This window comes from Panicum virgatum, chromosome 8N (assembly GCF_016808335.1).
Source record: "Panicum virgatum strain AP13 chromosome 8N, P.virgatum_v5, whole genome shotgun sequence".
NCBI classification, from domain to species: domain Eukaryota; kingdom Viridiplantae; phylum Streptophyta; class Magnoliopsida; order Poales; family Poaceae; genus Panicum; species Panicum virgatum.
The window spans coordinates 1338069-1364736 of record NC_053152.1 but is presented as its reverse complement, the minus strand read 5'-3'; the positions used below and the strand labels follow the sequence as shown (position 1 = coordinate 1364736).

The following is a 26668-nucleotide window of genomic DNA, read 5'->3' as shown; positions in this document are numbered from 1 at the left end:
CTTCATCAACCCCTCCTTCACGCTTACTGAATATGCACGATGCTGCCATCTCATGGTCTTCTTTCATCATTTGCCGTGAGGCACCGCCAACCGATCCAATTTTGACATGCACACGGTACGCTGCTCCAATTGCATCGTAGGGTACATCAGGCTCGAGTTTAGCCACATTTGTTGCAAGCTGCGCCAAGTTTCATCCTGAAAATCTGAAAACAAAAGTTGTCGACAGTTTCCAAATACGCCACAGATGCAGCCATAAAATTGCATCTGAAATTCTGAATTAAACTAGCACACAACACATGGTCATAGATACAGTTGTCATTGCAGACTATAACAAACCATTGCTCATATTAAGATCAGTAATGCGATGCATCTGATATTATCTCCAGATTAATAACCAAATCTTCGAGTTCAGCGATTGATAGTTGCAACACAGAATCTCTACCATGCTGCATTGCGCATCAGTAGTTACGCATAGTTGGCTTCGTTGACGACGCAGGCTCGGATGCCAGGTGTTCTTATCTTCGGCATCTCCTCCTCCATCTCTTATCACCGGCTGTGGCTGGAACTTTGCAATTCTTACCCATACCGTGGAAGGCCGACAACCAAGCTGGAATGCTAGATAAGAACGCAACCTAAATTGAGAGAGTTTCTAAAAAAATGTAAGAGCCTTTGTGAAAAATAATCAGATTATTCAGTGTTTATTTAAAACTCGAGGGGATTTAATGTAAAATAATCGGATCACGATTACTAATCGCGATCCAAATTAAGTGTTTATTTGTAAAATTGTAAGGGGAATTTTCTAACAGAAAACCAGGTCTTCCTCCACTCGCCGGATTCACTGGTCCAGTACTCCAGTGGTCCTCACCCGTCTCTTCCGCCGCCGCCGCCGCCATGCCGCACCTCGTTCGCGAGCGGCTCTACTTCGGCGATATCAAAGACGCCATCGCCGCCCTCACGGAGTCCTCCTCCACCCCGACCTTTACCCACGTCCTCTCGGTCGTCAGCTCCGCCTCTATCTCCTTCATCACCGACTGCCGCCCGGGCCTCGCAATCCCAACGGAGGAGGTCCACCGAGTCGTCGCCGGCGAGGAGGGCGCACCACCTACAGCTGCAGTGCCCCCCTGGGACGCTGATGCGGATGGTGGAGCGCGCTGGGGACGGCCTGCGGGTCACGCGGATGGCCGTGCCGCTGCGGGACACGGAGGCGGAGAACCTGCTCGACCACCTCGAGCCTTGCCTTGATTTCGTCGATGAGGGTAGGAAAGTTGGGAACGTCCTCGTTCATTGCTTCGCCGGGGTACCCAGGAGGTAGGAGTCTGAAGCCGTTTTCATTTTGTCGGTAACTAGAATCTCCTAGTGGTAGTAAGAACCGGGCTGTTACTGCCTTGTAACATAACATTACGAATGTGAGTTAAAGATATTAGTTTTACCTGACCAATTAGTGGCGCATGTAAACTGAATGTATCTGACACTAACAACTTGCAGCATTGTGCTGGTTGACAATTGCAAATTTGGATTAACTTACCCATAAAATATTTTGATAAAGGAAATTTTATAGTATGAGCCTGCCCATTTTCAATACTGACAGCTCCCTTTTTCATCTGTATATATGCATTCACACTTACTTTCAAGCTTATTGCAGTGCTTCCATAATTGTTGCTTATCTTATGAGATCAGAGCAGAAATCTCTGGAAGGTCTGAACTCTGTTTTCCTGGAAAGAGAACATGTATCTTTTCATCTACTCTAGTTCAATTTTACTCATATGGCGTTGCTTGTTATTTTCTTCCAGAAGCATTAGAATATTTAAAGGAAGTTTCTGAGTCGGCATGCCCGAATGATGGTTTTCTTGACCAGATGAGATCTGTTCATGATCTGTTGGCAGCATATGAACTCCTGGAGTGTTTATTGCTTAGTTGAACTTTGTGTGTTGCGCAGTTGAAATTGTTTGAGGAAATGGGCTTCAAAGTTGATAATTCAAGTCCTTTGTACAAGAGATTCCGCTTAAAATTATTAGGTTAGTCTCGATCCATCTTTGTTAAAGTGGCACTTACTGGTTGTCCTGACATAAAATTCGAGTCAAATAGGCCTTCTCCATTTTTCGTGGGGTATTCTCTATGTTTTATTTTTTGGGTCTCTCTTTGACTACTCTCACTGAAAATAGCACCAGTTAATTGGCCATGTGTAGTTTAGGTAGACCAATAAGCTATATGCAAGCTTTCAGAAGGAAACTTGTTGACACTGAATCACAAAATATCTTCCCTGTGAATTTCGATGGTGGGCAAGTGGTTATTGATATAAATTCTGTTTGTGTTCGGATATCTCTAGATTGAAAGCAGATGATTGCGGCCAATAAATTTCTGTTTCATTTTCCAGAGTGTTTGAATATTTTTTCCTTGATAATTTGTCTTGTGATGTATTCCTGCCTGTAATTATGTATACATTTCAAGTGCTGTATGGTTAGAAACTTAGAATCTGAAGCTGCACCTGAAATAAACAAAAATGTGTTTCATCATTTTTTCCCTCTCAAAATAGTCAAATTGTTGATAGATCAGTTCTAATCTGGCAGAAGGTTGAGCATTCAACAATACTATCGGTTCATCTAATAGAATTTGGTCATTAGTACTCGTAATTAGTAATCCTTTCTGCATTTTTATGTCATGTGATTTTGTGACTGCATAAGGTCCATAGAATTAGAGATATGCTTGCTTCAGTGTCACTAACATTGTCGTTCCTTTACATCTAGTGTGAGAACATTTACCTCTTTAAACAGCTAACTTCATTTAATACAATTGCCTATTTGCCTTTTGATTTCAACAAACATGTATTCTGTGCTTCTGTAACCTAGCCTGTGTTTCCTCCTACAGGTCAATCCTACAAATTTGGGGAGAAAATAGGCAGCTATATATTTGAAGATGACCCTGGCCTTTCTCCACAATCTGGCTCTTGTCAAGATTCTTCGAAGACCGAGCAACACAAAACAGCTTAGCGCTGCAGGAAATGCAGGAGAATCATTGCTGTGGAGGACAATGTTATAAGTCATGTTCCTGGTGAGGGTGAATCTTGCTTTGACTGGAACCGAAGGAAGAGTGGTCGTCCATACAACAACACAGAACAAGATTGCTCGTCTTTATTTGTTGAGCCTCTAAAATGGATGACTCCAGGTAGGCTGATGTTACTACCTATTTCTTGAGGACTATGTTACTACCTATTTGTGTTGTGCAAAGGAAAATTCATACAAATCTTGCACTGTTGCACATATGGTTGGTTCCCACTGAATCTATATATGCTTTATTTTTTATAATTTGATGTATAGGTCATCTTAGAACTGAAACCTTCATATATACTTGACGTTTGAGCATTTTTACACTTGCTTTCATTATTGGTCTTAGTAGAGCGATGGTATCGGCCCGCCTTCTTCTGCTTCTTCTTCTTTAACTAACACTTGCATTGTTTCACTTGTGCCTTTGTTCACCTAGCAGTAGAAGATGGTGCTTTGGAGGGGAAGCTATCGTGCATCCACTGTGGAGCGAGGTTAGGATACTTCAACTGGTCAGGAATACAGTGCAACTGCGGCAGTTGGGTTACCCCAGCCTTCCAAATTGTTAAGAGCAAAGTTGATATCAGCACCATCTGAACATTGGAGAAATTTGAGGGACTAGGAGTGTGACATACTGGTGGCTTTAAGATTTCGTATATAATGTATGCACGATATGTACACAGTGAACAACATATTGTATGTTTTGCCATTGCTGATCAGGGGCTGTGTGCAGCAAATATCCTACAGAACGGCACATTTGCTGTGAGTCAGACGTCCGTAGGGCCCGAAATGGATGGAATACAAGTTTAGCAGAGAAAGGCACACTAGTATTATTAGTGTTTCAGTGAATTGAAATGCGTGAATTTCCCTTTTCCATTTTTTCAAGGCGCACGGCGTATTCCAAGATTCAAACTTTGTGATGTGTCATCAATTAGTCTGCCGTTCAGATCATATTTGTTTCACTGGGTTGATTTCTAAACTTGACCGGGTTGAGTATGACGGCCTCAACTGTTTTTCATTAAGAGGAAGCAACTAGCTTTGCTGTCGAGAAAACCCCCGAACCTTAGCTGCATCAGCGAGGGAGATTTTTTTTACCCACAGGTGGAAATTCGCTATATGTAGGGTAGACTAGCTGGTCTAGCATCCTTTGGCCACTGGGTTGACTTTTGAATGCACTTTGTTACTATCATTCGTTTATTTCATGAACATGTATGAAATTTGAAACCTGTCGAACTATAGTAAAGCACACTGGAAAAATAAAAAAAAGAAAAGAAAAACGGCCGTAGGATCGTGGGTGTAGGGGCCATCTCGGCCGTCCGGACAGCTTCTTTCTCGACTCTTCGCCGCTCTCCTACCTTCCGGCTTCCGCTTGGCGATCGCCGCGACCCCTTTCTTCCCTACCGCCGCGCTCGCCTCTCCGACCACCCGCCTCCTTCCCCGCCGCCCGCCGGCACCAGTTTCAATGAACTAACGTCGCCTCTCTCCACCCAGTACCCGCCCGCATCCCCCTGCCCTTCTATCCCGGCTTGGATGCCCACGGAGACCAGCGGCGCGGCGGCCGCCGCCGGCGAGGTGGGCTGGTACGTGCTCGGCCCGAACCAGGAGAGTGTGGGCCCCTACGCGCTTACCGAGCTGCGAGGTGAGCATTTGCCGCTTTCCCATAGCAATTAAGTGCATTTTAAGCTTAGAATTTTCTCGCAGAGGCCGGGCTTAGGGTTTTGGTCCACGCTGATAATCTCGTGGACAAGTTTCCTTTCCACGCTTTTGAACTTGAAGAGTTTCGCTTCTTATCCCGCAAATAATATTGAACAATGCTCTGGGAACAATGCTCTGGGAAGAAGGGAGGACTGAATAGAACATTTTGCAAACGGGTATCTCAGCGAGGGAACAATGCTCTGGGCAGAAGGGAGGACTGAATGGATGCCACTCTCTTCCATCCCTGAGTTACACTCTTCTGTCACAACAAATGATCAACCTGAGCAAGGTTAATGTTTTTTCCCTTGCCCTTTACCGTTAAGGAAGATTTTGTAAGGTCCTGTTCTCTCATTCATAGAATTTGTGTCCAGCTGCTCCGGATGCCGAAGATGATTTTGAGAAATTTCAGAAAGAGGTTACGGAAGCCGAGGCGGAGGTAGAGGCATTGAAAGGCAGTGCTGAAGATGGTGATGAGCGGCCAGCAACCCCGCCTGATGGAGAGGAGGAGTTTACTGATGATGATGGCACCATTTACAAATGGGACCGCACTCTGAGGGCATGGGTTCCTCAAGTAAGTATTGCTCATCTGTCCTCAAGTAAGAATTTTTGCAATTCATGATGGTCTCCTGACTTTACAGATTTTGATGTCCTGTACTTTCTTTATTGATGATCAGCATTTAATGAAAATTGATGTTGGTATATCGTTTGAGGGATTGATATATAATTACATAGTATTAAGGACCAATAGGTGGAAGGTACCAGTCAATCAGCCATCGCTTAATAGTCTTAAAAATTCTTGTGAGGATATTTGCTTCATTTTTAAGATTCTATTAGCTTGTTAATTAATGCTTGTTGCGCCTTTTGTCTTCTGACTCGTTCAAGAGATTAGTTGTTTTGCACCTTATGTTATTTTTTTTTTACTTTTGATTGATCATTGTTTAGAATTTTCATTAGCTAGCTTGTGCAAGATTTCAATTTATGTTTCTGAAACAACAGTCCTGGTCCTTCAGGATAAAAACCAGGTTCATTGAATAAAAATCTTATGTTTCACATTAGCAACTTTAGGGGAAGTTGGGAAACTCATTTCTCCATATGATATATGTTTCTTTGTACAGTCAAGCTTTCTCAACAGTTTCTTTCCCCTCACCATGTTCCTTCTTGCTTTGTTTGCTGAAGGCAGAAGTTTGTTATTTAGTTTTTTAGTTTCATTTCAAGGACTAAAAACCTTTATTTTCTTCAAGCAAATACCGGTTTAAATTGCGGTTTAATTATTAGTTCAATTAGTATCCTTAGTTCCTCGTATCGCTTTATGTTGCCAATAATCCTTTGAGTATAAAAACCTCCCCTTCATCTTGTTTAATATTCCCATTTGCCATCTTTTTTCAATTCTGAATTTTCTTATGCCTTTGTAGAATGATGCATCAGGTAAAAAGGATGATTATGCTATGGAAGAGATGACTTTTGCACTTGAGGAAGAGGTATTTCAAGCACCAGATATCCCTGGCCCTTCTGCTTTAGAAGAAAACAACACCCTGGCTGAAAACAAAAACAAAGAATCAGACAAAGCAGAAAAGAGAGGGGAGAAGAAGCGAAAATCTTCTGAAAAGCCAGCTGAAAAAAAGGTTAGTTTGCAAATCATTCTTTGGTTCCTGATAAGTTTGACAGGTTTACTTTTAGTTTTCTACTAACCTGTTGAACTTCTGTGGTAGGAAGCAAACAAACCTCCGGAGAGTTGGTTTGATCTCAAAGTTAATACACATGTCTATGTGAATGGATTGCCTGATGACGTCACAGTGGAGGAGGTAAATTGCTTGCACCAGCTAATTGTGTAGCCACATTTCATTTCTCTTAGGGAGATCATTTTGATGACCATTTAACACATTCCTAATCAGTTGGTTATTCTAAAAATACGTGTTCTGAACTTCTGATGCTGGATCTCTTTTGCAGATAGTGGAGGTATTTTCCAAGTGTGGAATAATAAAGGAGGTATGCTTTTAATCTGCTGTGTTCCAGAGACAAAAACTGATGGATCTGTGTTTTTCACTCTTGATGATGTTTTGTTTTTTCTCACTTGTGAAAGGACTTGGTTTTGTCAGTACTTGGACCAGTATATAAGTTGCCATCTGAGAATGTAACTAATTGGTGTACTGGAAAGGAACTTTGTAGTTTGAGTTATCAGAGTTTTGGGACCTTCAATACCTGTCAATGCTGTTCATTTTTGCAAACTGCTCAACTCAGCGATTTATATATTTATGGTCAAATTGATCGCTTAGCAAATTTCAGCTGTCTAAACCTACAGCATGCATTATGTTACTATATATTGGCACAGTGCACATAGGTTATATTTCTTGTTGGAGTATATTGAGCCCATGTGTCTAGAGGCCCATGTATAGGTATTATATATACCCACCCTTCTAGGGTTGGAGGAATACAAGCAATCATTTCTTCCTACATGGTATCACGCTAGTTTTTTCTCTCCTCTGCTCTGCAGCAGCCGCCGCCGCCGCCGCCATGGACGGCCGGCCGCCGGTGCTGCCCCATCCTCCCCCTCTCCTCTGCTCCTGGCGGCTTCCCTGCTCCCGGCGGCGCCCCCCCTGCGCTGGCCGCCTGGCCGCCGACGCCATGGCCCGCCGCGACTTGGGTGCCCGCCAATGCAGCCGCCGCCATCGGCCCCCTCGACGCTGGGACGCCGCAGGCCGCCGCCGCGACGGATCCGGCCGCCCTCGGTGCGGATCCACCCGCGGGCGGTGCGGATCCAAACGCGGGGGGCGCGACCACGGCGGGCGCCGACGCCGCCATGGCCGGCTTCTCCTTCCCTCCCCTCTCCCCTGTTCCGTGTGCCGCTCCATGGCCCGCTGCTCCATGGCCGCCCGCAGCAGCCCTCGCCGTCGTGCCGCCCATGGCCGCCGCAGGCGCGGTTCTGCTGCCCCAGCGGTCGCCGCCGGCCCCTGCGGGCGTGAATCCCGCGCCGCCGCCGCCTGAGGGCGCGGATCCGGCGCTGCAGCCACCGAACCGGCCGCCCCCGCCGCCTCTGGTCGCCCCCGCCGCCCCTCCCCGCGACCTGGGCGCGGGGGGCGCCGCCGCCGCCGCCCTGGCAGCTGGTGCGGGGGGCGCGGCCGCGGGTGCCGCCCCTGCAGGTGCCTGGCGCGCACCGGACCCGCAGAAGCCCGCCGACGCCGCACTGGGCGCGCACGGCGCTGCCTGGTGCGCGCCTGGCCCGTGGCTCGTGGCCACCGTGGCCTCTGCTACCCCCGCGGCCCTCCCTGGGCAAGGCGCGGTGTGTGTGTGGCCCTCGGACGCCGCTCCTCTGCTTGCCACCGCTCTGCCTATGCAGACCGCGGGCGTCGCGGGGGCTGCGCGCGCCGCGGGCACCGCCGCCGACGCCACCGTCTCGACCTGGCGCACGCTTGCCCCGGCGGCCGCCCCCGCCCTACCCTGGCGCGCCTCTAGCGCCGCGCGGGCCGTCGTGACCAACGCGCAGGCCGCCATCGCGCCCGCCGCGCAGGCTCAGGCCGTCGCGCCCGCAGACCTGACCGCCGCCGCCGCCTTTGTGGCCGCCGTCGCGCCCGCCGCGCACGCCGCGCTGGCCGCGCGGGCCGCCGCCTCCCTCGCCGCCGCGCCCGCCTCGCAGGCCGTCGCGCGCGCCGCGCAGGTCGTTGCGCCCAGGGACTCCGCGCGGGCCACTGCCTCCCTCGCCGCCGCGTGGCCTGCGTTCGGGAAGCCCCATGCGGCCGCGCCGTTCGCCGCCAACGCCTTCAGCGGGCAGCCGATAGCCGCCGGTGCTGCTACTGCCGGAGCTGCTCCCCTTTTCGCGCAGTCCTTCAGCGCCATGGGGCGGACGCCGCCGGTCAGCACCGAGTGGATCGCCGACTCGGGTGCCTCCTTCCACACTACCCCACATGCCGGTATCCTCTCTTCTGTTCGACCCCCACACCCCTCTTGTCCTTCTTCCATCATGGTTGGTGACGGGTCTTGCCTTCCTGTCACCGCCGTGGGTTCTGCTCCTAGTTCTTTTCTCCTTCCCAATGTTCTTGTTGCTCCTCAGATGGTTCATAACCTTCTTTCCATTCGTCAGTTCACAGCTGACAATTCCTGTTCCATCGAGTTTGATTCTTCTGGCCTCACTGTAAAGGATTCGGCCTCCCGGCGTCCGCTACTCCGGTGTGACAGCACGGGGCCCCTTTACACCCTTCGCCTTTCTTCTTCCGCTGCACCACTCTCGTCTTCTTCTTCGCCCTGGCCGTCTTGGTCTGCCGCTTTTGCCGCGACGCCGTCTTCCACCACTTGGCACCGTCGCCTTGGTCACCCTGTCCGCGACGTTCTGGCTCAGCTCGGTCGTAGTACCGATGTTCCTGGTACTAGGGCTCCTGCTCAGCCCCTCTGCCATGCGTGCCAGCTCGGTCGTCATGTTCGACTTCCTTTTTCCTCTTCTTCCTCGCATGCGACGCATGCATTCGACCTTGTTCACTGTGACCTGTGGACCTCCCCTGTACTCAGCCTCTCTGGCTACAAGTACTATCTGGTGGTGGTCGATGACTTCTCGCACTACTCTTGGACGTTTCCTTTGCGTGTCAAGTCTGAGACCTTCCCCACTCTCCTCCACTTCTTTGCCTGGGTGTCCACTCAGTTCGGCCTCATCGTTAAGGCCGTCCAGTGCGACAACGGGCGGGAGTTCGATAACTCCACCTCCCGGTCTTTCTTCCTGTCTCGGGGTGTTCAGCTGCGTATGTCTTGTCCGTATACCTCTCCTCAGAACGGCAAGGCTGAGCGGATGATTCGCACGACGAACGACGTCGTGCGCACCCTTCTGATCCAGGCTTCTCTCCCCCCGCGCTTCTGGGCTGAGAGCCTCCACACAGCCACCTACTTGCTCAACCGTCTTCCGTCCACTGCTTCTCCTGCTCCCACTCCACACCACGCTCTCTTCGGTACCCCTCCTCGCTACGACCACCTTCGGGTCTTCGGGTGTGCGTGTTACCCTAACACCTCCGCCACCGCTCCTCACAAGCTGGCGCCCCGCTCGACTCGTTGTGTGTTCCTCGGTTACTCCCCTGACCACAAGGGGTACCGATGTTTTGACCTCACCACTCGCCGCGTCCTGATCTCCCGACACGTCGTCTTCGACGAGTCGGATTTCCCCTACTCCACCTCCTCTACACCTTCTCCTGACCCCGAGCTGGAGTCTCTGTTTCCGACTGACCCGGTGGTTCAGCCACCGTTACCTGTTTGTCCTTTTCCTGCAGGTTTTCCCGGCACGCCGGCACTGTTTCCGGTGATCCCTGCTGCGCCGAGCGCGGACCCGGTGCCCGCGGTCGCGCCACGCGCGGTCCCCGGACCTCCGGTCGTGCCGCGCGCGGACCCGGTGACACCCGCTGCGCCACGCGCGGCCCTGGTGCCTTCCCCTGCACCTGCGCGGTACGCTCAGCCGGTGCAGGTGTACCGGCGCCGCTCGGTGCCGACCCCGACACCGCAGCGGTACGCTGAGCTGGTGCAGGTGTACCGGCGTCGTTCGGCGTCGACACCGGCGCCGCCTCCTGCTCCAGCTGCTCCTGCGACGCCGACACCTGAGCCGTCGCCGCCGCCGCCACCTCCGGCTCCCTCTCGAGCCGAGCCGGAGGTGTACCACCCGCCGGTCATCCATCGGGATCCTCGGCATATCCATCCTATGGTGACTCGGCGGATGGCGTCCCAGGCCGCGACTTTCTCCGCCACCGAGGGAGAGCCCCGGGTCTCTCCGGTACCCTCCTCTGTCCGCGACGCCTTGGCGGATCCTCACTGGCGTCGCGCGATGGAAGAGGAGTACGCGGCTCTTCTTGCCAATCAGACGTGGGACCTCGTGCCGCGTCCGTCTGGTTGCAATGTGGTGACTGGCAAGTGGATCTGGACGCACAAGCGTCGGGCTGACGGCACACTGGAGCGCTACAAGCCTCGCTGGGTTCTCCGGGGGTTCACTCAGCGACCTGGTGTGGACTATGATGAGACCTTCAGCCCGGTCGTGAAGCCCGCTACGGTGCGCACGGTCCTCTCGCTTGCGCTCTCGCGCACTTGGCCTGTGCACCAGCTGGACGTGAAGAATGCGTTTCTTCACGGCACTTTGTCAGAGACAGTCTACTGCTCTCAGCCAGCGGGATTTGTGGACTCGAGTCGTCCGGATATGGTCTGCCGGCTCAACAAGTCTCTCTATGGACTGAAGCAGGCCCCTCGGGCTTGGTACTCTCGGTTCGCCACGTTCTTGATGACACTGGGATTCACCGAGGCCAAGTCTGACACGTCTCTCTTCATCTACCGCCGTGGGGATGAGACGGCATATCTGCTGCTATATGTCGATGACATTGTGCTCACAACTTCCAGTCAGCAGTTGCTTCAGAGTGTCATCTCCTCTCTGCAGCAGGAGTTCGATATGAAGGATCTCGGTCAGCTCCACCACTTCTTGGGCGTCACTGTTGAGCCTCGCCTGTCTGGTCTTCTCCTTCACCAGCGGCAGTACGCCCTCGATATTCTAGAGCGGGCTGAGATGACTGATTGCAAGCCCTGCTCCACTCCAGTCGACACTCAGGCGAAGCTGTCTGCTGATCTGGGTGATCCGGTGGCTGATCCTACTGCCTACCGGAGTCTGGCCGGCGCTTTGCAGTACCTCACCTTCACCAGGCCGGACCTCACCTACGCTGTTCAGCAGGTCTGTCTCCATATGCATGATCCCCGGGAGTCACACCTTGCTGCGCTGAAGCGTCTCCTCCGGTACGTCCGTGGCACTGTGGACCTCGGCCTGGTACTTCACCGCTCGTCCTCTGCTGAGCTGGTGGTCTACACCGACGCTGACTGGGCTGGCTGCCCGGACACTCGTCGCTCCACCTCCGGCTACGCCGTCTTCCTGGGCGGCAACCTAGTCTCCTGGTCGTCCAAGCGGCAGCCGGTTGTCTCCCGCTCCAGTGCCGAGGCGGAGTACCGAGCTGTCGCTAACGGCGTGGCGGAGGCGTCCTGGCTACGACAGCTCTTGGCGGAGCTCCACAGCTCGCTCGCCAAGAGCACGCTCGTTTACTGCGACAACGTCAGCGCCGTGTATCTCTCCACCAACCCCGTCCAGCATCAGCGGACGAAGCACGTGGAGATCGACCTACACTTCGTGCGCGACAGAGTCGCAATCGGCGACGTTCGGGTACTCCACGTCCCGACTACCTCCCAGTTTGCTGACATCTTCACCAAGGGGCTGCCCTCCTCGACCTTCTCGGAGTTTCGATCCAGCCTCAACGTAGCCGGTGGCTAGTTGTGGCTGCGGGGGGTATTTGCCCTTTGTACTCTCTTCTTGTCCAGTCTTGAACACCGCTGCGTCGGTTATTCAGACTGCGGGGGGGTGTTAGCTTTCTTGTTGTCCAGTCTTGAACACCGCTGCGCCGGTAGTTCAGACTGCGGGGGGGTGTTGGAGTATATTGAGCCCATGTGTATAGAGGCCCATCTAGAGGCCCATGTATAGGTATTATATATACCCACTCTTCTAGGGTTGGAGGAATACAAGCAATCATTTCTTCCTACATTTCTTTCCTGAACTTTAAAGCACTGAACATGTGTAAACGTTGATAATTGATACTACAGGATCCAGAGACTAAAAAGCCTCGAGTGAAGGTCTATACTGACAAGGAAACAGGCAGGAAAAAGGGTGATGCCTTGGTGACATATCTCAAGGTATCTTGTTGTTGAACTGCTCAGATTATTTGGAATCGCTATGCATTTATTTTTACATGCCTTTCCCTTTCCGCTGTTCAGGAGCCATCTGTAGCTTTAGCAGTTCAGTTGTTGGATGGGACATCATTCCGACCTGGTGGTAAGACTCTGATGTCTGTAAGTCCGGCCAAATTTGAGCAGAAAGGTATTGCTCATGGTTATATCAAAACTAAATACTCTGTGTACCAACAAAACTTACTAATGATGCTGTCACATTTGTTTCAGGTGATGTTTTCATTGCAAAGAAAACTGATAAACAAAAGAAAAGGAAAACCAAGAAGGTTGAAGACAAAATGCTTGGATGGGGTAAGTTTGATTGTTGGTTTTTTTTGTAGTTATTTTAATCATAGCTGATTCAGACTTGGGATATAACCTCTTTTTTTTCTTATTTATTTTCTTTAACTAGGTGGGCATGATGATAAGAAGCTGACGATTCCTACTACCATTATTTTGCGGCACATGTTCACTCCGGCTGAGTTGAGAGTAAGTATCCGAGCCTCCCACAATTTGTGCACTTTTGATTTTGGATTGGGCTTACTTGTACTTGCATGCACATTTGATCATTTCATATTGCTCTTGTGATGTTCATGCTTCATAGCAACTTTCTTTTTAGATTAACCAAAGAATATCCTGACTTGCAGGCTGATGACGAGCTTCTTTCTGAGCTTGAGGAAGATGTTAAAGAGGAATGTGCCAAGTTCGGTCCAGTGGATAATGTGAAGGTACACCTACCCCTAGATATGAAGCTTTTTTGAACTTAACTGAAAAATAGATATTACCAATTCTTTTTACAAAGCAAAATTTTCACCATTTCAATATAATAGCAAGATGCATATTTTATACAAATAAGAATCATCCGAAAGGAAGCTAAGTTGGCATTTATCAGCCATAACTCACCGAATTGTTGCTATTACGCCTTTCTCCTTTTCCACCAAGCCACTGTTGTTAAATTGACATGTTTCTTCATCCAGGTTTGTGAAAATCATCCACAGGGTGTCATATTGGTGAAATTCAAAGACCGGAAAGATGGCGCCAATTGCATAGAAAAGATGAATGGCAGATGGTATGTCAACCCCTTTGTTTCTGATCTGGTGATATTAGTGGAATGCTGAGATGGAAATTTGGCCTCCCTCCCGGTGTTTGTTTCCCTCACAAGCCTTTAATATATCATTTATGCTATTATAAAAATATCATCATTCATTGATTTTTTTTTCTGAAATGCTGTGGAAAAATCTGCCACCATTCCTTGTTGATTAGTCTGAAGTGTTTTGCCATAAGATTACAAATAGGAGTAACTCTTGTAATTATTCATGTTTGCTTGCCTAAGAGTTAGAGTATATAAAGGAATTCTGAGCAGGTAACATTGGTGCTCCTGGATTGATCTGTTCTGATAGCTTCTGTCCACTTCTTCTTACCTTGCAGGTTTGGTGGGCGGCAAATCCATGCTAGCGAAGATGATGGTTCCATTAACCATACTCTGATCCGTGATTACGACGCAGAGGTGTCAAGGCTGGATCGGTTCGGAGAAGAGTTGGAAGAGTCCGCATAGAGGATAACTGGCATTGCCTTCTTGTACGATATAAGATAGCATGGGGATAGGAAGTTTTGCGTTTCACCTCTTCCATATTCTTGGCCTTTTTATGTGCCTGGTGGTTAACCAACGAAAAGAAATCATGTATTCATGTTAGTGGGTCACGTCGTTTGTTACTGGAACATTAGAGATGCACAATTTTCAGTGCTAACATGTGACACTCAGTAGTAATCAAACTCGCAATGCCTGTGATGTGGCTACCAACCGAAATACACTTTGCTTCCGGTGATTTTATTTGCTGGCATATGATCGGAGGCCCAAGCCCAATCGCTGGTGTTTTAGGTCGTTGTCTTTATGGCCCGTTTAGCCTGGCAGTTTGGTACTTGGTCTCGATAGGAAGGTCCAGCAGCTTGCTGCTACTACTACTAGGCGGGACACCTGTAGCCGTCAGATTGATAGTCGGACTGCCATTGCTCTCGCCTCGTGCGGGTCCTTGAGCTGCTCACGCTTGTCGACGAGCTGTCCCTCGTCTGGTGGCGGCGACGGGAAAGAGGGAGCGAGATGCCGCACCGAGCGCGGCCGATGACGGGGCTGCTGGTGTTCATGGGCGTCAACCTCGTCCTCGTCAACACCATCTCCCCCGTCTACGACTTCGTCTGCTTCCACCCCTACTGGGAACGGAGGGTACGGTACTCGCCTCACATTAGCTTGCAGTTCTTAATTGCACAATAAGATTGTGTGCGTTGTTTTAATTGGATTTGCCTTCTGTTTGGTGTTATGTTTCCCGTTCCATATGTCTGCACGAACTGTTTGTGGAAATGCCTGGCTGGGATGAACCATATGACAGGACCTTTGAGTTTGCACGTTGCTGTGAAATTGTAGTTTCATCTTTAGGAGTAGCTTTCAGTGACATGCTTCGGGAGTTCCCGCACAATTGTGTATCACAAAAATGGTCTTCAGACATCTGTGCATTCTTTTCATGATTCCATATATATTTTTTATGGTACGAGTTACACAAACCCAAATGTTGATGTATCATTTAACTTCGGGGTCCTTCTTTATAGAGAGAACGCCGCCGAAGGGAACGTGAAGCTGCGCAACTGAAGGGTCCTCTAAAAACTACTAATTGAGCTCTCCTAGGTAAGAACAAGCTTCCCAATTCCTCTGTTTCACATTTTTACTCATTCTGTCACATGCAATGCAAGAAACAACTTTCTGTGAAATAATTGAACTAGACCCTATTCCTTGACAGCATACCGATTCTCCTCAATCCGAGGAATCGTTCATTTCAACAGCCATTTCGTTTACACAAGGGAAGATTCACCTAGTATATCTTGTTCTTTTGATGATACGAGATCTGTTTGGACCACATAGTGCCCTCACTTTGATTGATGAACTTCCATCATTGTGTAAATTGAAGTTTTGAAGCCTTTCAGTATCAGTCAGTCTTTTTTCATGATGCTCCCTCAAATGTATCATCTGTTCTTTTTTTTTGCAAGGACGAATGAGAAGAATAGATGCCGTGAATATTCTTTCTGAAACACACACTTTCTGAATCAACCGTCGTATTCTTATGCATCTAGCAGCACTACATCAAAATTTCTGTTCGGTTCAAGACTTCTGGAGCTGAAAGCACGCATGCACGCTCAATAGCGCAATGGACACAACCATGCATGAACTAAATCAAAAAAGTAACTCCATTGCATTTGTATACAGTTGTGCAAATTTGCTTGTTTGAGCTGCTATACAGTATACACATGACACACTTCCTGCTTCACTATAGGACTACGTCTCGCCTCTTCTTGTTGTTCAGTGGCTCAGCACCAGCTGTCCCTTTCCTCATCATCGCCACAAACTCTGAATAATCTATCCTTCCATCCTACATGTGCAAAACTAAATTTCAGTCTCTTGATTTAAGAAAATAAAAACATATGCAATCAATACAAGGAAACATTGAATTTCATAGTATTTGTTCCTTACATTGTCAGAGTCGGCATCTGAGATGACCTCTTTGATTTTATCGGCATCATACAACCCTTGCTCCTTCAAGGCTTGCTCAAGTTCCTCTCTTGTAATGTACCTGTGAGATAACAAAAAAGCAAATGTGTTTTAATGTATTGTAGTCCAAAATTCAAGTATGTTAGCTGTGTCGTTTTAACATTCAACTTACCCGCTGTTGTCCTTGTCGAAATACTGGAATGCTGTGTAAAGGTGTTCCTCTCTGTCCAGTTTGTTCATGTGCACTGTTGCGGTGACGAACTCGTCGTAGTCAATTAACCCGTTGCCATCAGCATCAGCCTGGAATTATATAAAAGGTTTCAAAAGGGGCATTTTCAGACCACCTTCTGACTCTGAATAGAAACATTATAAGTATTTTTAATTGAACACTGAAAAGTGAAAACTCACTGCTTCCATCAGTTGCTGAATTTCACCGTCTGACAGCTTGGTTCCATGCTTGGCCAAACCGTTTTTGAGCTCATCAAGCGTGATGGTGCCACTGTTATCTTTGTCGATGTTCTTGAACATCTCCTTCAGCCCGGTGATCTCCTCTTCAGATAGGCACCCAGCTATGATCTACGTACATTAGGTTGAGGGCACATTTAACATTTGTCTTGTAAGCAGTGTTGTTTAGCAGTTTGGTATGTGGTGTACTTTTCAGAATTCAGATACGTACCCTCAGTGCTGCTTTCTTGAACTGGTTCATGGCCCTGAACTGCTTGAGCCTGTTGAGAACAACATTGTCAAGTGGCGTATCAGGTGCATCTCCATCCTCTTTGATCCATGGGTGATCTACAAGTTGAAATACAAGCCAATTTGTTGTGTCAATGTCACATAATTGCTACTAAAGAGTGAAGAACAACATGCATGGTGATGCCTGCACTACTTACTGAGGACCTGGAACGCCGTGAGGCGGTCCTTGGGGTTGATGTTGAGCATCTTCCTGACAAGATCCTTGGCTCCCGGTGAGATATGCGGCCATGGCTCGCTGGCGAGGTCAAGCTGGCCGCGGAGGATGGCGGTGAAGATGCCGTTCTCATTCTCCGCCCAGAAGGGAGGCACGCCGGCGAGGAAGATGTAGAGCATGACGCCGACGCTCCAGATGTCGGCCTCTGGCCCGTACCTCCTCTTGAGCACCTCCGGCGCGATGTAGTAGGCGCTGCCGACGATGTCCCGGAGCACCTCGCCTTCCTTGAAGAAGACGGAGAGGCCGAAGTCGGTGGCCTTGAGCGGCGCGTCCTCGTCCTTGCTGAGCAGCAGGAAGTTCTCCGGCTTGATGTCCCGGTGCATCACCCCCATGGAGTGGCAGCTGTGCACGATCTGCACGATGGTGCGCAGCAGCTCGGCGGCGGCGCGCTCCGTGTACTGGCCCTTGGCGATGATCCGGTCGAAGAGCTCGCCGCCGGCGCAGAGCTCCATGACCAGGTGGACGTTGTGCTTGTCCTCGTAGGCGCCCTTGAGGCCGACCACGTTGGGCTGCCCGCAGAGGTGGTGCATGATCTGGACCTCGCGCCGCACGTCGTCGATGTCCTCCTTGGCCACCAGCTTCCGCTTCGCGATGCTCTTGCACGCCAGCTTCTCCCCCGTCGCGCGGTGCGTGCACAGGTGCGTCACGCCGAACTGCCCGCGCCCGAGCTCCTTGCCCATCGAGTACGTCGCGCGCACGTCCTCCATCGGCCGCCCCAGCACCCCGCCAATCGGCGCCGCCGGCTTGCTGCTCGTGCTCGCCCTGCCGCCGCCGGTCGGTGACGACGGCTTCGTACCAGGCTGCCCGCCGTGGTCCCCCGCCTTGGGTGCCGCCGCCGCCGGGCCGTCCGCGCCGGCGTCGTCGGCGCCCTTCCCGGCGCCCTTGGCGCAGCACTGGCCCATGGCTGCTGCGGGGAACGCGTGCTGCCTGCTCCGCCGGAGGGCAGGCAGCCACAGACATGAACGGACTTGGACGGCGTACGAGAGAACAGGAAAGCGAAACACAAGAATTTTTTTGCTTAGTTTGGAGACGGGCTTCTGAAAATTTTGCAATTCAGAACGAAAAAATTGTCTTGCAGTTTGGAGGGAGGGTAGGGAGGGAATGGCGGGAAGGAGGAGAGGTAGTTATCCTTCCGTCCCTTGTGTAGGTGTCTCGTGACAGATATAGGCTGCTTGCTGTTTCTGGCAAAACTGGTAACTGCTTCTTCCAAACTGCAGGTGCCAGCGACACAGCTTCTTTGAGTATTTGCAAACATCAGAACTAGGAGCCAAGCAGAGGTTCTTGCTGCGCCAAGCTTGCCTGCAGTTCGACATGTGATTTCAAGAATGCCAGTTCGGCTGCTACTCCAGTGATTGTGTAAGCTGTTCCTCTGTCCACAAAGTGAAAGCTTCTTCTGGACTTTCTAGTGTAGAATGTAATTGCTCCTCCGCAACGATTGCATTGGACAATGTTTCCTTGTAGCTGCTTACAGCATCCTCTGGATGCCCTTTTGCTATTGATGCCTGCAATTTCAATTAATTGACGATTAGTATATAAGCAGCCACAAGAACAGAACTGGATGGATTGTATGCACTCTATACTTGAAATATACTGCTAGAACAGTAGGACTGGATTCTTGTGTACGTGAAGTAGATGGTAGAAACGAGCCCATACGTACCAAATGCATTTCATCAAGCTTGAAAATCCAGAATCTCCATTTCTTAGTCAAATCTCCATCAACATGGATAGAAATATTAGTCCAGTGTTCATGGTGGAATTCCAGTCTATGCAACCCAAATCCAACGCCAGCACCTATTGCTTTAACAAAAGCTTCTTTAAGACACCAGTACCTATTGAAGAACAGAGTAATTTACATACTGAATTTGAAGTAACACTGCACATTATCATTAACATCAGCATGGTTTGGTTTTCTTTTGACGATTACATCGTCATTATTTTGAATTAATGAGTAAATAAATCTCAAGCAAAAACAGGAACTGCATCACGCTTAGCACAAAAACTGATGTACAGGGTACACGTTTTTGTGAACAGAGACCTACTCTGTTTTAAAGAGAGAAAATTTCCCTTCAGCTTTTCTGATGTAGTTCAGCTAGCTGCATGAGGAGTTGTGTCAGAAGTCCACTTTATTGGCAAAGCCGCAGATTTGTTATGCTAAATGTAAATTTTAAGCAACGTGCAGCTGAACTGATTTGAAATTTTATTTGCGACATCAGGAATATCTCAGGTAGTTATGGAGAAATTTAGACATAGGAGGTTACTTCATCATTATAGACAGTGCATAGATGAATTCCAGGATCCACCAATAGAATAGAAGTATATACTCCCAAGACACATGATGCAATGCAACATACCACAACTGAAATGATGATTCTGAATTTCAATTTCTAGGTCGTCTATGAAGAAATTCGAAAAGAAATAAAATGCTGTACCTGTAGAACTCTGTCAGCACTTGAGTGGGAGTGCCAGCACGAGCAATGCAGTCCCACTCATGGTCAGAGAGGTATGAAGAGAAGTTGCTGACGAACTCGGTGGTGGTTTCTCCCTGGGGCTTGGAGACGGATGCAATGTCCAGGCCAACAAGGCAAAGCGGCTCTGACGCTATGCCGATGTAGTCTCCCTGATGCGAGGTGTTGAAGTCGAAGTTTGGGAAAGTTGAACAATACCCATTTTCCTTGTGCAAGAAGATAATAAATCGGTCCAGTCCAGGTGTGATCTATCAGTGGCAGAATGCAACCGACTAAATGCAGCTAAAAGCGAGCGAGCGAGCGAAGGATGTTGCCTGTATGAATGATAATTTGACAGACTCAGACTGTGTATATATACGGTATGGTTTCCCCTGAGGCGTGCGGCATATGGTGGTGTGGCGAAACGGAATGCGGAGGACGTGGCGCACGAGCGAGTACTGCAGCAGACGACTGACGAGCGCCCGCTTCCTGTCATCTTGGTTCAGAAACCTGCACGCAGATGCAGGTGGTTAACAAGGAGGAGGAGCTCATGTGTGGAGGCATGGATCAGGTGGACTTGGGGGGTGAGCAGCTGTTGGTTGAACAAGTACCTGGCGATGGCGAGGCGGTCGTGCGGCGGCAGCATCGAATTGGGCGGGTGAGGGGCGCCAGCGGGAGATGTCGACGAGCCACCGCCGCACCCCGCTGATCTCCTCCTCCTCCGTCATCGCCCAGGCAACAGTCCTCTCCTGGGGTTGGTGGGGGGCGCTGCCGCTGCCGCTGCCGCTGCCGGCGGGCAATACTCAACTCCCTCGGCCGGCCATCGGTGACATGGACAGGCTACTTGGTGGAGGAAATTAATGGGCCCAATCCAGCCCATGTTGCAATTGCAAGACGGTGCAGTCAGTCTGGTGGACTGCTCATGAAAGGCTGCTGCTGCGGAATCCATGAATGGATGGACGATACTTTGCATTAACTGCTCATAACTAATTTGATTTTGTATATTTGGTAAAATTGAATAGGTGTACGCTCATATTTAGTAGTTGCTAATTGCATGCCACATCAAAAAACAAAAAAACAATCTCTACTAAGTGCACCTCTGACTTGATTGCAACTCGATCGGACCTTTAGGTAAATTTGTCAAAGGCAAGTACGTAATAAGTTCAATTTCGAATTTTCAACTTGTTGCATACTAATTCATATCCGTAGAAGCTAGCTAAGCACAATTTTCACTCGCTCTCTCGGTTTATACACGTACGTTTCTAGCACGAATGAGTAATATAAGCCCCCATTTGGCAGGGCTCCTCCCAAGGGCCTCCGGAGGGGGCCTTTGCCAAAACGGCTCCGACTCCTCTATTTTTCACTAAAAATGGCTCCTCGTACAAAACGTTTGATAGGGCTCGTTAGGATAAACCGAAATTGGAGCCAGCTAGCTACTACCTTAGCACCAAAGAAGAGTTCAACCCATCAATACTTTCTGTCTTAGTGAATCCCATCAACTACCCGAAAAGGATAGAAAAATGGAACCTATTCTAGGACATACAATGCATTATTGACATATGATCATTATCCTTCAACCGGGTAATTCTATTCCACTTCTAGATAGAAAATGAAGTAAGAAGAATACTTAATAATACAACGAAACATTTATATAAAACACCTATCCCGAGCACATGCAAGCAAACAGTAGATAGGCAAGTGAAATCCAATCCACGAAATAAATTGATCCATGGATGTCACCATTGTGGTAAAGGTCGTAATGCTAAAGGAATCATTACAGCAAGAAGGCATAGAGGGGGAGGTCATAAGCGCCTAGAGTATACTGTAAAATCGATTTTCGCACTGCTACAATAAATATTTTCAGAGGCGGTCAAACACAGTTAACTGAGACGGTCAACCCCAACTGCCTCTGAGTAAACGTCACAGTCAATAGAGTATTTTTAGAGGCGGGTTTCTGCCCGCCTCAATTAATCGAATAGAAAAAAACAAAAAAGGAAAAATCCCGCCGAGCCCATCGGTTGCCGCCGCTCGCACCGCCGCAGCCACTAGATCCGCCGGTCTCGGCCGCACCCGCTCGGGATCCGGCCACCCCTGCTCGGAGTTCATGCCCGTGATGCCGGATCCAGCCTCCACCGCCGCCGTTAACGCCGGATTTGCGAGGGAGAGAGGGTGAGCGAAGAATCTAAGAGAGGGGAGAGAGGTGAGGGCATACCAGGAAGGGAGCCTCGCCTACGCGAGCTCGAGGCGTCGCCGGATCCGCACTGCCGTGCCGCCGAATCCGCGTCGCTGCCTTTCTACGGCCGTGGATGGAGGGGAGGGAGCCACGCCGCCGCCGGATTCGACACCACGCAGGAGGGGAGGGAGGGAGGGAGAGGGAGAGAGAGTTTGGAAGTGGTAGGTGTGCGGAGCGGATTTATAGTGCCTCGGTCAAAAGATATATGGCGGACGGGGGCGGACTGTCCACATGATCGGACTGTCCTCCCTTGACTGTGTTGCAAGCATGCATGCACAAAATGAATCCATACAGGCTAGACCATGCATGGAAACACGTACGTATGGTCAACAGCCCAGCAAAGTTAGTCGAGCGTGATTCGGTTACCATGTTAGTCGAGCGTGATTCAGTTACCATGCATGGGCCGTCGTAACAGATACAATCATCAATCCACTAGCTAGTCAGTTACCGTGTTTGTCGGACTTGCCACCTAATCAAACGACACAGCTGTCGCCGTTCCGATCAAATCCGGGGAGGGAGGGAGGAGATCTCCGATCCGTACCTTACTAGCAGCAGCTTGTGGGTGGGAATAATTCTGGAAGGAGTCCGCACACCACTCGACTTGCCGCGCAATCTCCTCCGCCGACGCGACGCCTACTCGCCGCCATATAAGCCCCAGTGCAGTGCCGCCGCTTCTTCGGATCCACTCCAACTAAACCCTAGCTAGCTGCAAATGATCATATCATCCCACTGCGCGCGTGCCCATGGACTTGGACTCCTCCTCTTCTCTCCCTCCCCGCCGCCGCCTGGGCCTGCCCGATGACGATGATGACCTAGAGGAGGGTCAGTTCGTCCCCACCGCTTACCAACAATCCTCCCACCCCGACCACGACGATGCCCACTACCGCCGCCGCCGCCTCAGCCTCCTGGGTTTGGGCCGGGGCGACCCGCTGCCGTCCCCCACGCCCTCCTGCGAATCGGACGGGACCATCAGCGTCCGTCTTCGGGGCGGCGGAGCCCGACCGCGTCGCGGTGGCGCTCAACGGGGGTCGCGCTCGGCGGCCACATGAGGGTGCACTACACCGGCCCGCCCATCGTGCCGGCCAGGAAGAAGAACAGGAACAAGCAGGGTCTCGCGCGGTTGGCCGTGGAAGACGTTATTGCGGCGCCGCCACCAGCGGCCCTTTCGCTCGCCCTGTCGATCAAGACGGAGGAGGCGCCGTCGACCGCGCCGGCCGGAGCTGGTAGAGTAGTAGTGCGTCTCTTTGGCATCGACATCAGCCCGAAAGCGCAGGCGCCATTATTGGAGCAACAGTGCTCCGGCACGACCGGATTTCTCGGCCGCCGGTGCTCAACAGTAGCTAGGCTGCCCATTGTGCAAGGATTTTTTTCGTATGGGTGGGCTCTCCCGGCCCGTTTGTTTGACAAGGTTTAAGGTTTTGTTAGGATAGTTTCTTCAGAGATTGTTTAATTTTGGATTCGGTAGAGATTGCATGAGAAATTGTACTACACATAGGAGTGCTATATATGGTCGTTACGGGGCACAGCTCAAACTCTGCACCTGGTCGTGTGAAAGGTATCTTAAATCAGTCAGTTTATCGGAAAAAGATAAAGATCTAGTACGTCTTACTCAAGTCAGTAACTGAACTGACAAAAAACCTTAATTTGCTGCCATTCTTAATTATACATTGCATACATATTTATATTGATCAAGTAAACTTATTATCAGGAATGCTGTACAAATTACAATGCTAATTTCGAGAATGGCTTTGTAGTTGTGTAAGTTGTTCCACTGTCCACAAAGTGGAAGCCTCTTCTCTGGGATCTCCAGTGTAGTAGCTTGAAATTGTTTCTCCGCAACAACAGCGGCCACAATGGACAATGTTTTCTTGTTGCTGTTGCTGTTTACAGCATCCTCTGGATATGCCCTCTTGCTATAGATGCCTGCAATTTCCATTATTGGTGTTGGTGATGGTAAATAAATAAACTATCATAACCAGAACTGAACTATACTCGTGTGTTTATAAAAGGTAGATGATACTGATAACAATTGCATTTCATGAAGCTAGAAAAGCCAAAATCTCCACCTCCTAGGCAACGTACCATTGATACGGATAGAAATATTAGTACAGTTTTAGTGTTGTAGTTCCAATGCAAATCAAATCCAACGTCAGCACCTATATATGGCTTTAACAAATGATTCTTCAAGACACCATTATTACCTACAAAAGAAATAGAGCAAAACTGAACATTGACATAATTTCAACTTCACAAGTTAATAATCCGAGCCAAAAAAACAGAACTGCATCAAGCTTAGCAGAGATAGCATTGAAACCACTGATTCACATTTCATAAAATGATGACATACTTAGCAGAAGAACACATTACCCTTCAGCTTTTCAGATGTAACTTAAACAACTGAATGAGAAGCTGTGTGACAGGCGTGCATTATTGGCAAATTTCAGGGTAAATTTGTGGACAATTATGTAGTCATTCTGGACATACAGATGCTTGGTCGGTATCGGTATCATGCCGATTATTCCCGGCATTATCAAAACTCAAGAATTCAAGCTGCTGATGAACGTCAGTGAAAAAAACTACGGTACACACTCATAATGCTTTGGCATTTCTTCTCACATATATATACCCATAAAAGTTTCGACTTTGAACAGAAATTGATGCAGCATGCTACAACAGAACTGCTGATTCTAAATGTGTCCATCATGTATATTGTAACTCCGTTACCACTTGACTGGGACTTGAACAATACGGCTCCACTCATGGTCTCTGAGGTACGACGAAGAGAAGTTGCTGATGTAGTCGGTGCAGTTTATTTCTCCCTGGGCATGGAGATGGATGTAGTGTCCATGCCAACAAGGAAATAGCTGGCCTTGTTTGGTTCAAGCACACTATTCCTAGCGCACGTAAGCCGAGAAAAAAATCTTTCATGCATGAAATCTAGAATGAAGTCTATTTGCAAAACTTTTTCAGAGATGTGTGTAACTTTTTGCGACGAATCTAATGACGGTAATTAATCGATGATTGGCTATAGTGATACTACAATAACCATTCTCTAATTAAATTCTTCAGACCTCATTAGATTCTTCAGGGTTCCTAGGGCAAGAATTCTGGAATTGGTTTTATAATTGTCAAGAGGCATGCATGGGATGCCACCACACCACGTGGTTCATGGCGCAAGAACCGATCGAGTCCTACACCGGCAAGTAGCCGCCCAAAGCGATGATGCAAACCCCGATCGTTGCCTTCACTCTGGAAATAAAATTCTAGATTTCACAAAATTTAAAGTTTTTGTTCTCGATCCAACACACGATGCACGAAATGATGCAGTGCAGCAAACTCTTCTCCCTCCCGCGCTCCTTCTCCGCCATTGACGGACCATCACCTCAGTCTTATTCCTCACTTCCTCAGTGTACCAACTAGCACTTCATCGCTCGCGCCATAGCAGCTCACGCCCAAATGCGCGCGTATCTACGCGCCTCGGCCACCGGCACTGCGCCCGCCCTCGCTCCCGCCGCCGTCTCCGTCGCCGCCGTAGCTGGCAGGGTGGGCCTCGGCTACGGCATCGCCATCGCGGTGGGCGTCCTCGTCCTCGTCTCCACCATCATGCTCGTATCCTACCTCTGCGTCCTCACCAAGGCCGGCGCCGCCGCGCACGCCGCCACGCTCCTCGCCGCCGCCGACACAGCAGCCCCGCCATCCTCAGCCGCCGTGCCGGGCCTCGACGTCGCCGCCATCGACGCGCTGTACCCCAAGTACCCGCACGTCGCCGGCACCGGTGACGATAGCGGCGGCCCGTGCGCCATCTGCCTCGGCGACTTCGCGCGCGGCGACGCTCTGCGGCGCGGCCCCGGGTGCGGGCACCGCCTGCACGCGTGCTCCGTGTGAGCGCCACCCGCCCGGTGTGCCGCGACTCCCCCGTCGCCACGCCGCTCGCGCAGGCCGTGCCCCTCGCACGGTGACGCCACATGCACGTGTGCTTGATGATGCTACGTCCGATCGACTCTAGAGAGGATTCCGACCAGCAGTCAGTCGGAATTTAGTCACCAAGTTCCCGGGACGATGAGAACGGGGAACGGGACGGGAAAGGGGAGGTGGTTCGATGATTTTGAAAACTATGGAACGATGGGGGTATACTTCTATGAACAGGGGCGTCCCGACCAAATCGGAGGCCCAGTGCGAAATGCTAAGATGAGGCTCTAATGGTCTAATAAAATCAAAGTATCAAACAATAGTAACAAGTTACATATAAATGAGATATTTCAAGAATTATTGTACCTATTTTTCACTTGAAGAACTTTATTCTTTGGGTATTTTTTGAAATAAAATCTTCAATGATGCACTCATAATTAATCTTCTCCGGCTGTCACTCTCAAGTGCTATCATAGCCAAATCGTTGAGCCTTCCTTGTGTCATTGTAGAACACAAGTAGGACTTTAATAGCTATCATATTTTTCTATATGTTGTTTTACTCACGACATGACTTGCATTTGTAGTGGAAAAAATAAAATTAATAGACGTATTATTATCATCAAGACATCAACATAATCAAATGAGGAAAGAAGAAAATAACACGGAATTAAATCTTACTCTTCGCCTGGCCTTCCGCCTTAGCGAGTGCCTCTGCAGCCAATTGCAAATGCAAGTGACGATCACGATGGAACAGACCTGCGATGGAATTGGATGCAGAATTGCAGATGGGCGGTCTGGGCTCTGGCACGAGTCCTACTCGCCAACGCCGCCGGCCGCGATGCTCATGCTACTTGGAGCTTTGGACGAGTCTGCCGTCCGCGAGGCGTGATGCTCGCCGTCCACGAGGCGCGACGTACACGCAAGGACGATGGCCGATGGGCCGCCTGCCGGGCGATGCCTGCCGCGATGGCGATGGCCGAGAAGCGATGGCGATGGCCGAGAAGCTAAAGCGTCACTACGTAAGTTGGGGTTTCACTTGGTGCGTGCACGATAGAATTGGAGGGCCACCGATCAGTTAAACTTCTATTAATTTGGGCCTCGTTTTCTACGGAATGGGGTGCAAACTCATGGAAT

The 26668-nt window shown here is 49.8% G+C and overlaps 3 protein-coding genes, 1 long non-coding RNA gene and 1 pseudogene across 5 annotated transcripts; 3 read left to right on the top strand and 2 right to left on the bottom strand.

The window, feature by feature from the left end:
- The first annotated feature begins 695 nt into the window (after positions 1 to 695).
- On the top strand, positions 696 to 3914 carry LOC120686523 (annotated as a pseudogene).
- A 452-nt stretch (positions 3915 to 4366) lies between these two features.
- Positions 4367 to 14253, top strand: LOC120686518 (splicing factor U2AF-associated protein 2-like). The gene is made up of 13 exons (XM_039968736.1): positions 4367 to 4677; positions 4894 to 5022; positions 5105 to 5304; positions 6146 to 6355; positions 6443 to 6535; positions 6681 to 6719; positions 12324 to 12413; positions 12495 to 12597; positions 12678 to 12758; positions 12859 to 12935; positions 13094 to 13174; positions 13424 to 13515; positions 13875 to 14253. Exons 1-13 carry the CDS (start codon positions 4569 to 4571, stop codon positions 13999 to 14001), a joined length of 1431 nt encoding a protein of 476 aa, XP_039824670.1. The 5' UTR covers positions 4367 to 4568; the 3' UTR covers positions 14002 to 14253.
- Positions 14254 to 15531: 1278 nt separating this feature from the next.
- LOC120686514 (calcium-dependent protein kinase 25-like) lies at positions 15532 to 17921 on the bottom strand. 2 transcript variants are annotated; one of them, XM_039968734.1, is made up of 6 exons: positions 16872 to 17921; positions 16658 to 16773; positions 16390 to 16557; positions 16154 to 16281; positions 15964 to 16051; positions 15532 to 15862 (listed from the first exon to the last, which is right to left on the bottom strand). In XM_039968734.1, exons 1-6 carry the CDS (start codon positions 17848 to 17850, stop codon positions 15761 to 15763), a joined length of 1581 nt encoding a protein of 526 aa, XP_039824668.1. In that variant the 5' UTR covers positions 17851 to 17921; the 3' UTR covers positions 15532 to 15760. The 2 variants fall into 2 exon arrangements, with proteins under 2 accessions (XP_039824668.1, XP_039824667.1); XM_039968733.1 differs by having other exon boundaries at positions 15964 to 16063; positions 16872 to 17904.
- LOC120686526 lies at positions 15534 to 16205 on the top strand. Its single transcript, XR_005680228.1, has 2 exons — positions 15534 to 15674; positions 15767 to 16205. It is a non-coding gene; the product is annotated as an uncharacterized LOC120686526 (long non-coding RNA).
- A 367-nt stretch (positions 17922 to 18288) lies between the features above and the next one.
- On the bottom strand, positions 18289 to 20038 carry LOC120686537 (L-aminoadipate-semialdehyde dehydrogenase-phosphopantetheinyl transferase-like). The gene is made up of 5 exons (XM_039968757.1): positions 20004 to 20038; positions 19728 to 19902; positions 19378 to 19661; positions 18606 to 18777; positions 18289 to 18450 (listed from the first exon to the last, which is right to left on the bottom strand). The coding sequence occupies exons 1-5, from the start codon at positions 20036 to 20038 to the stop codon at positions 18289 to 18291; spliced, it is 828 nt and encodes a 275-aa protein (XP_039824691.1).
- Between the last annotated feature and the right edge of the window lie 6630 nt (positions 20039 to 26668).

What these genes read in the sequence shown, in the direction of transcription:
- LOC120686518 (XM_039968736.1), top strand. Translation starts at nt 4,569, where the DNA reads ATGCCCACGGAGACCAGCGGCGCGGCGGCCGCCGCCGGCGAGGTGGGC. An exon ending in AGACAAAATGCTTGGATGGG is followed by an intron (nt 12,759 to 12,858) that starts GTAAGTTTGATT and finishes TTCTTTAACTAG; the next exon opens with GTGGGCATGATGATAAGAAG. An exon ending in GTCCAGTGGATAATGTGAAG is followed by an intron (nt 13,175 to 13,423) that starts GTACACCTACCC and finishes TTCTTCATCCAG; the next exon opens with GTTTGTGAAAATCATCCACA.
- LOC120686514 (XM_039968733.1), bottom strand. Translation starts at nt 17,850, where the DNA reads ATGGGCCAGTGCTGCGCCAAGGGCGCCGGGAAGGGCGCCGACGACGCC. An exon ending in CACGGCGTTCCAGGTCCTCA is followed by an intron (nt 16,774 to 16,871) that starts GTAAGTAGTGCA and finishes TTCAACTTGTAG; the next exon opens with ATCACCCATGGATCAAAGAG. An exon ending in TCAAGAAAGCAGCACTGAGG is followed by an intron (nt 16,558 to 16,657) that starts GTACGTATCTGA and finishes TAATGTACGTAG; the next exon opens with ATCATAGCTGGGTGCCTATC.
- LOC120686537 (XM_039968757.1), bottom strand. Translation starts at nt 20,038, where the DNA reads ATGCTGCCGCCGCACGACCGCCTCGCCATCGCCAG. An exon ending in TCAAATTATCATTCATACAG is followed by an intron (nt 19,662 to 19,727) that starts GCAACATCCTTC and finishes TGCCACTGATAG; the next exon opens with ATCACACCTGGACTGGACCG. An exon ending in GTGCTGACAGAGTTCTACAG is followed by an intron (nt 18,778 to 19,377) that starts GTACAGCATTTT and finishes GTTCTTCAATAG; the next exon opens with GTACTGGTGTCTTAAAGAAG.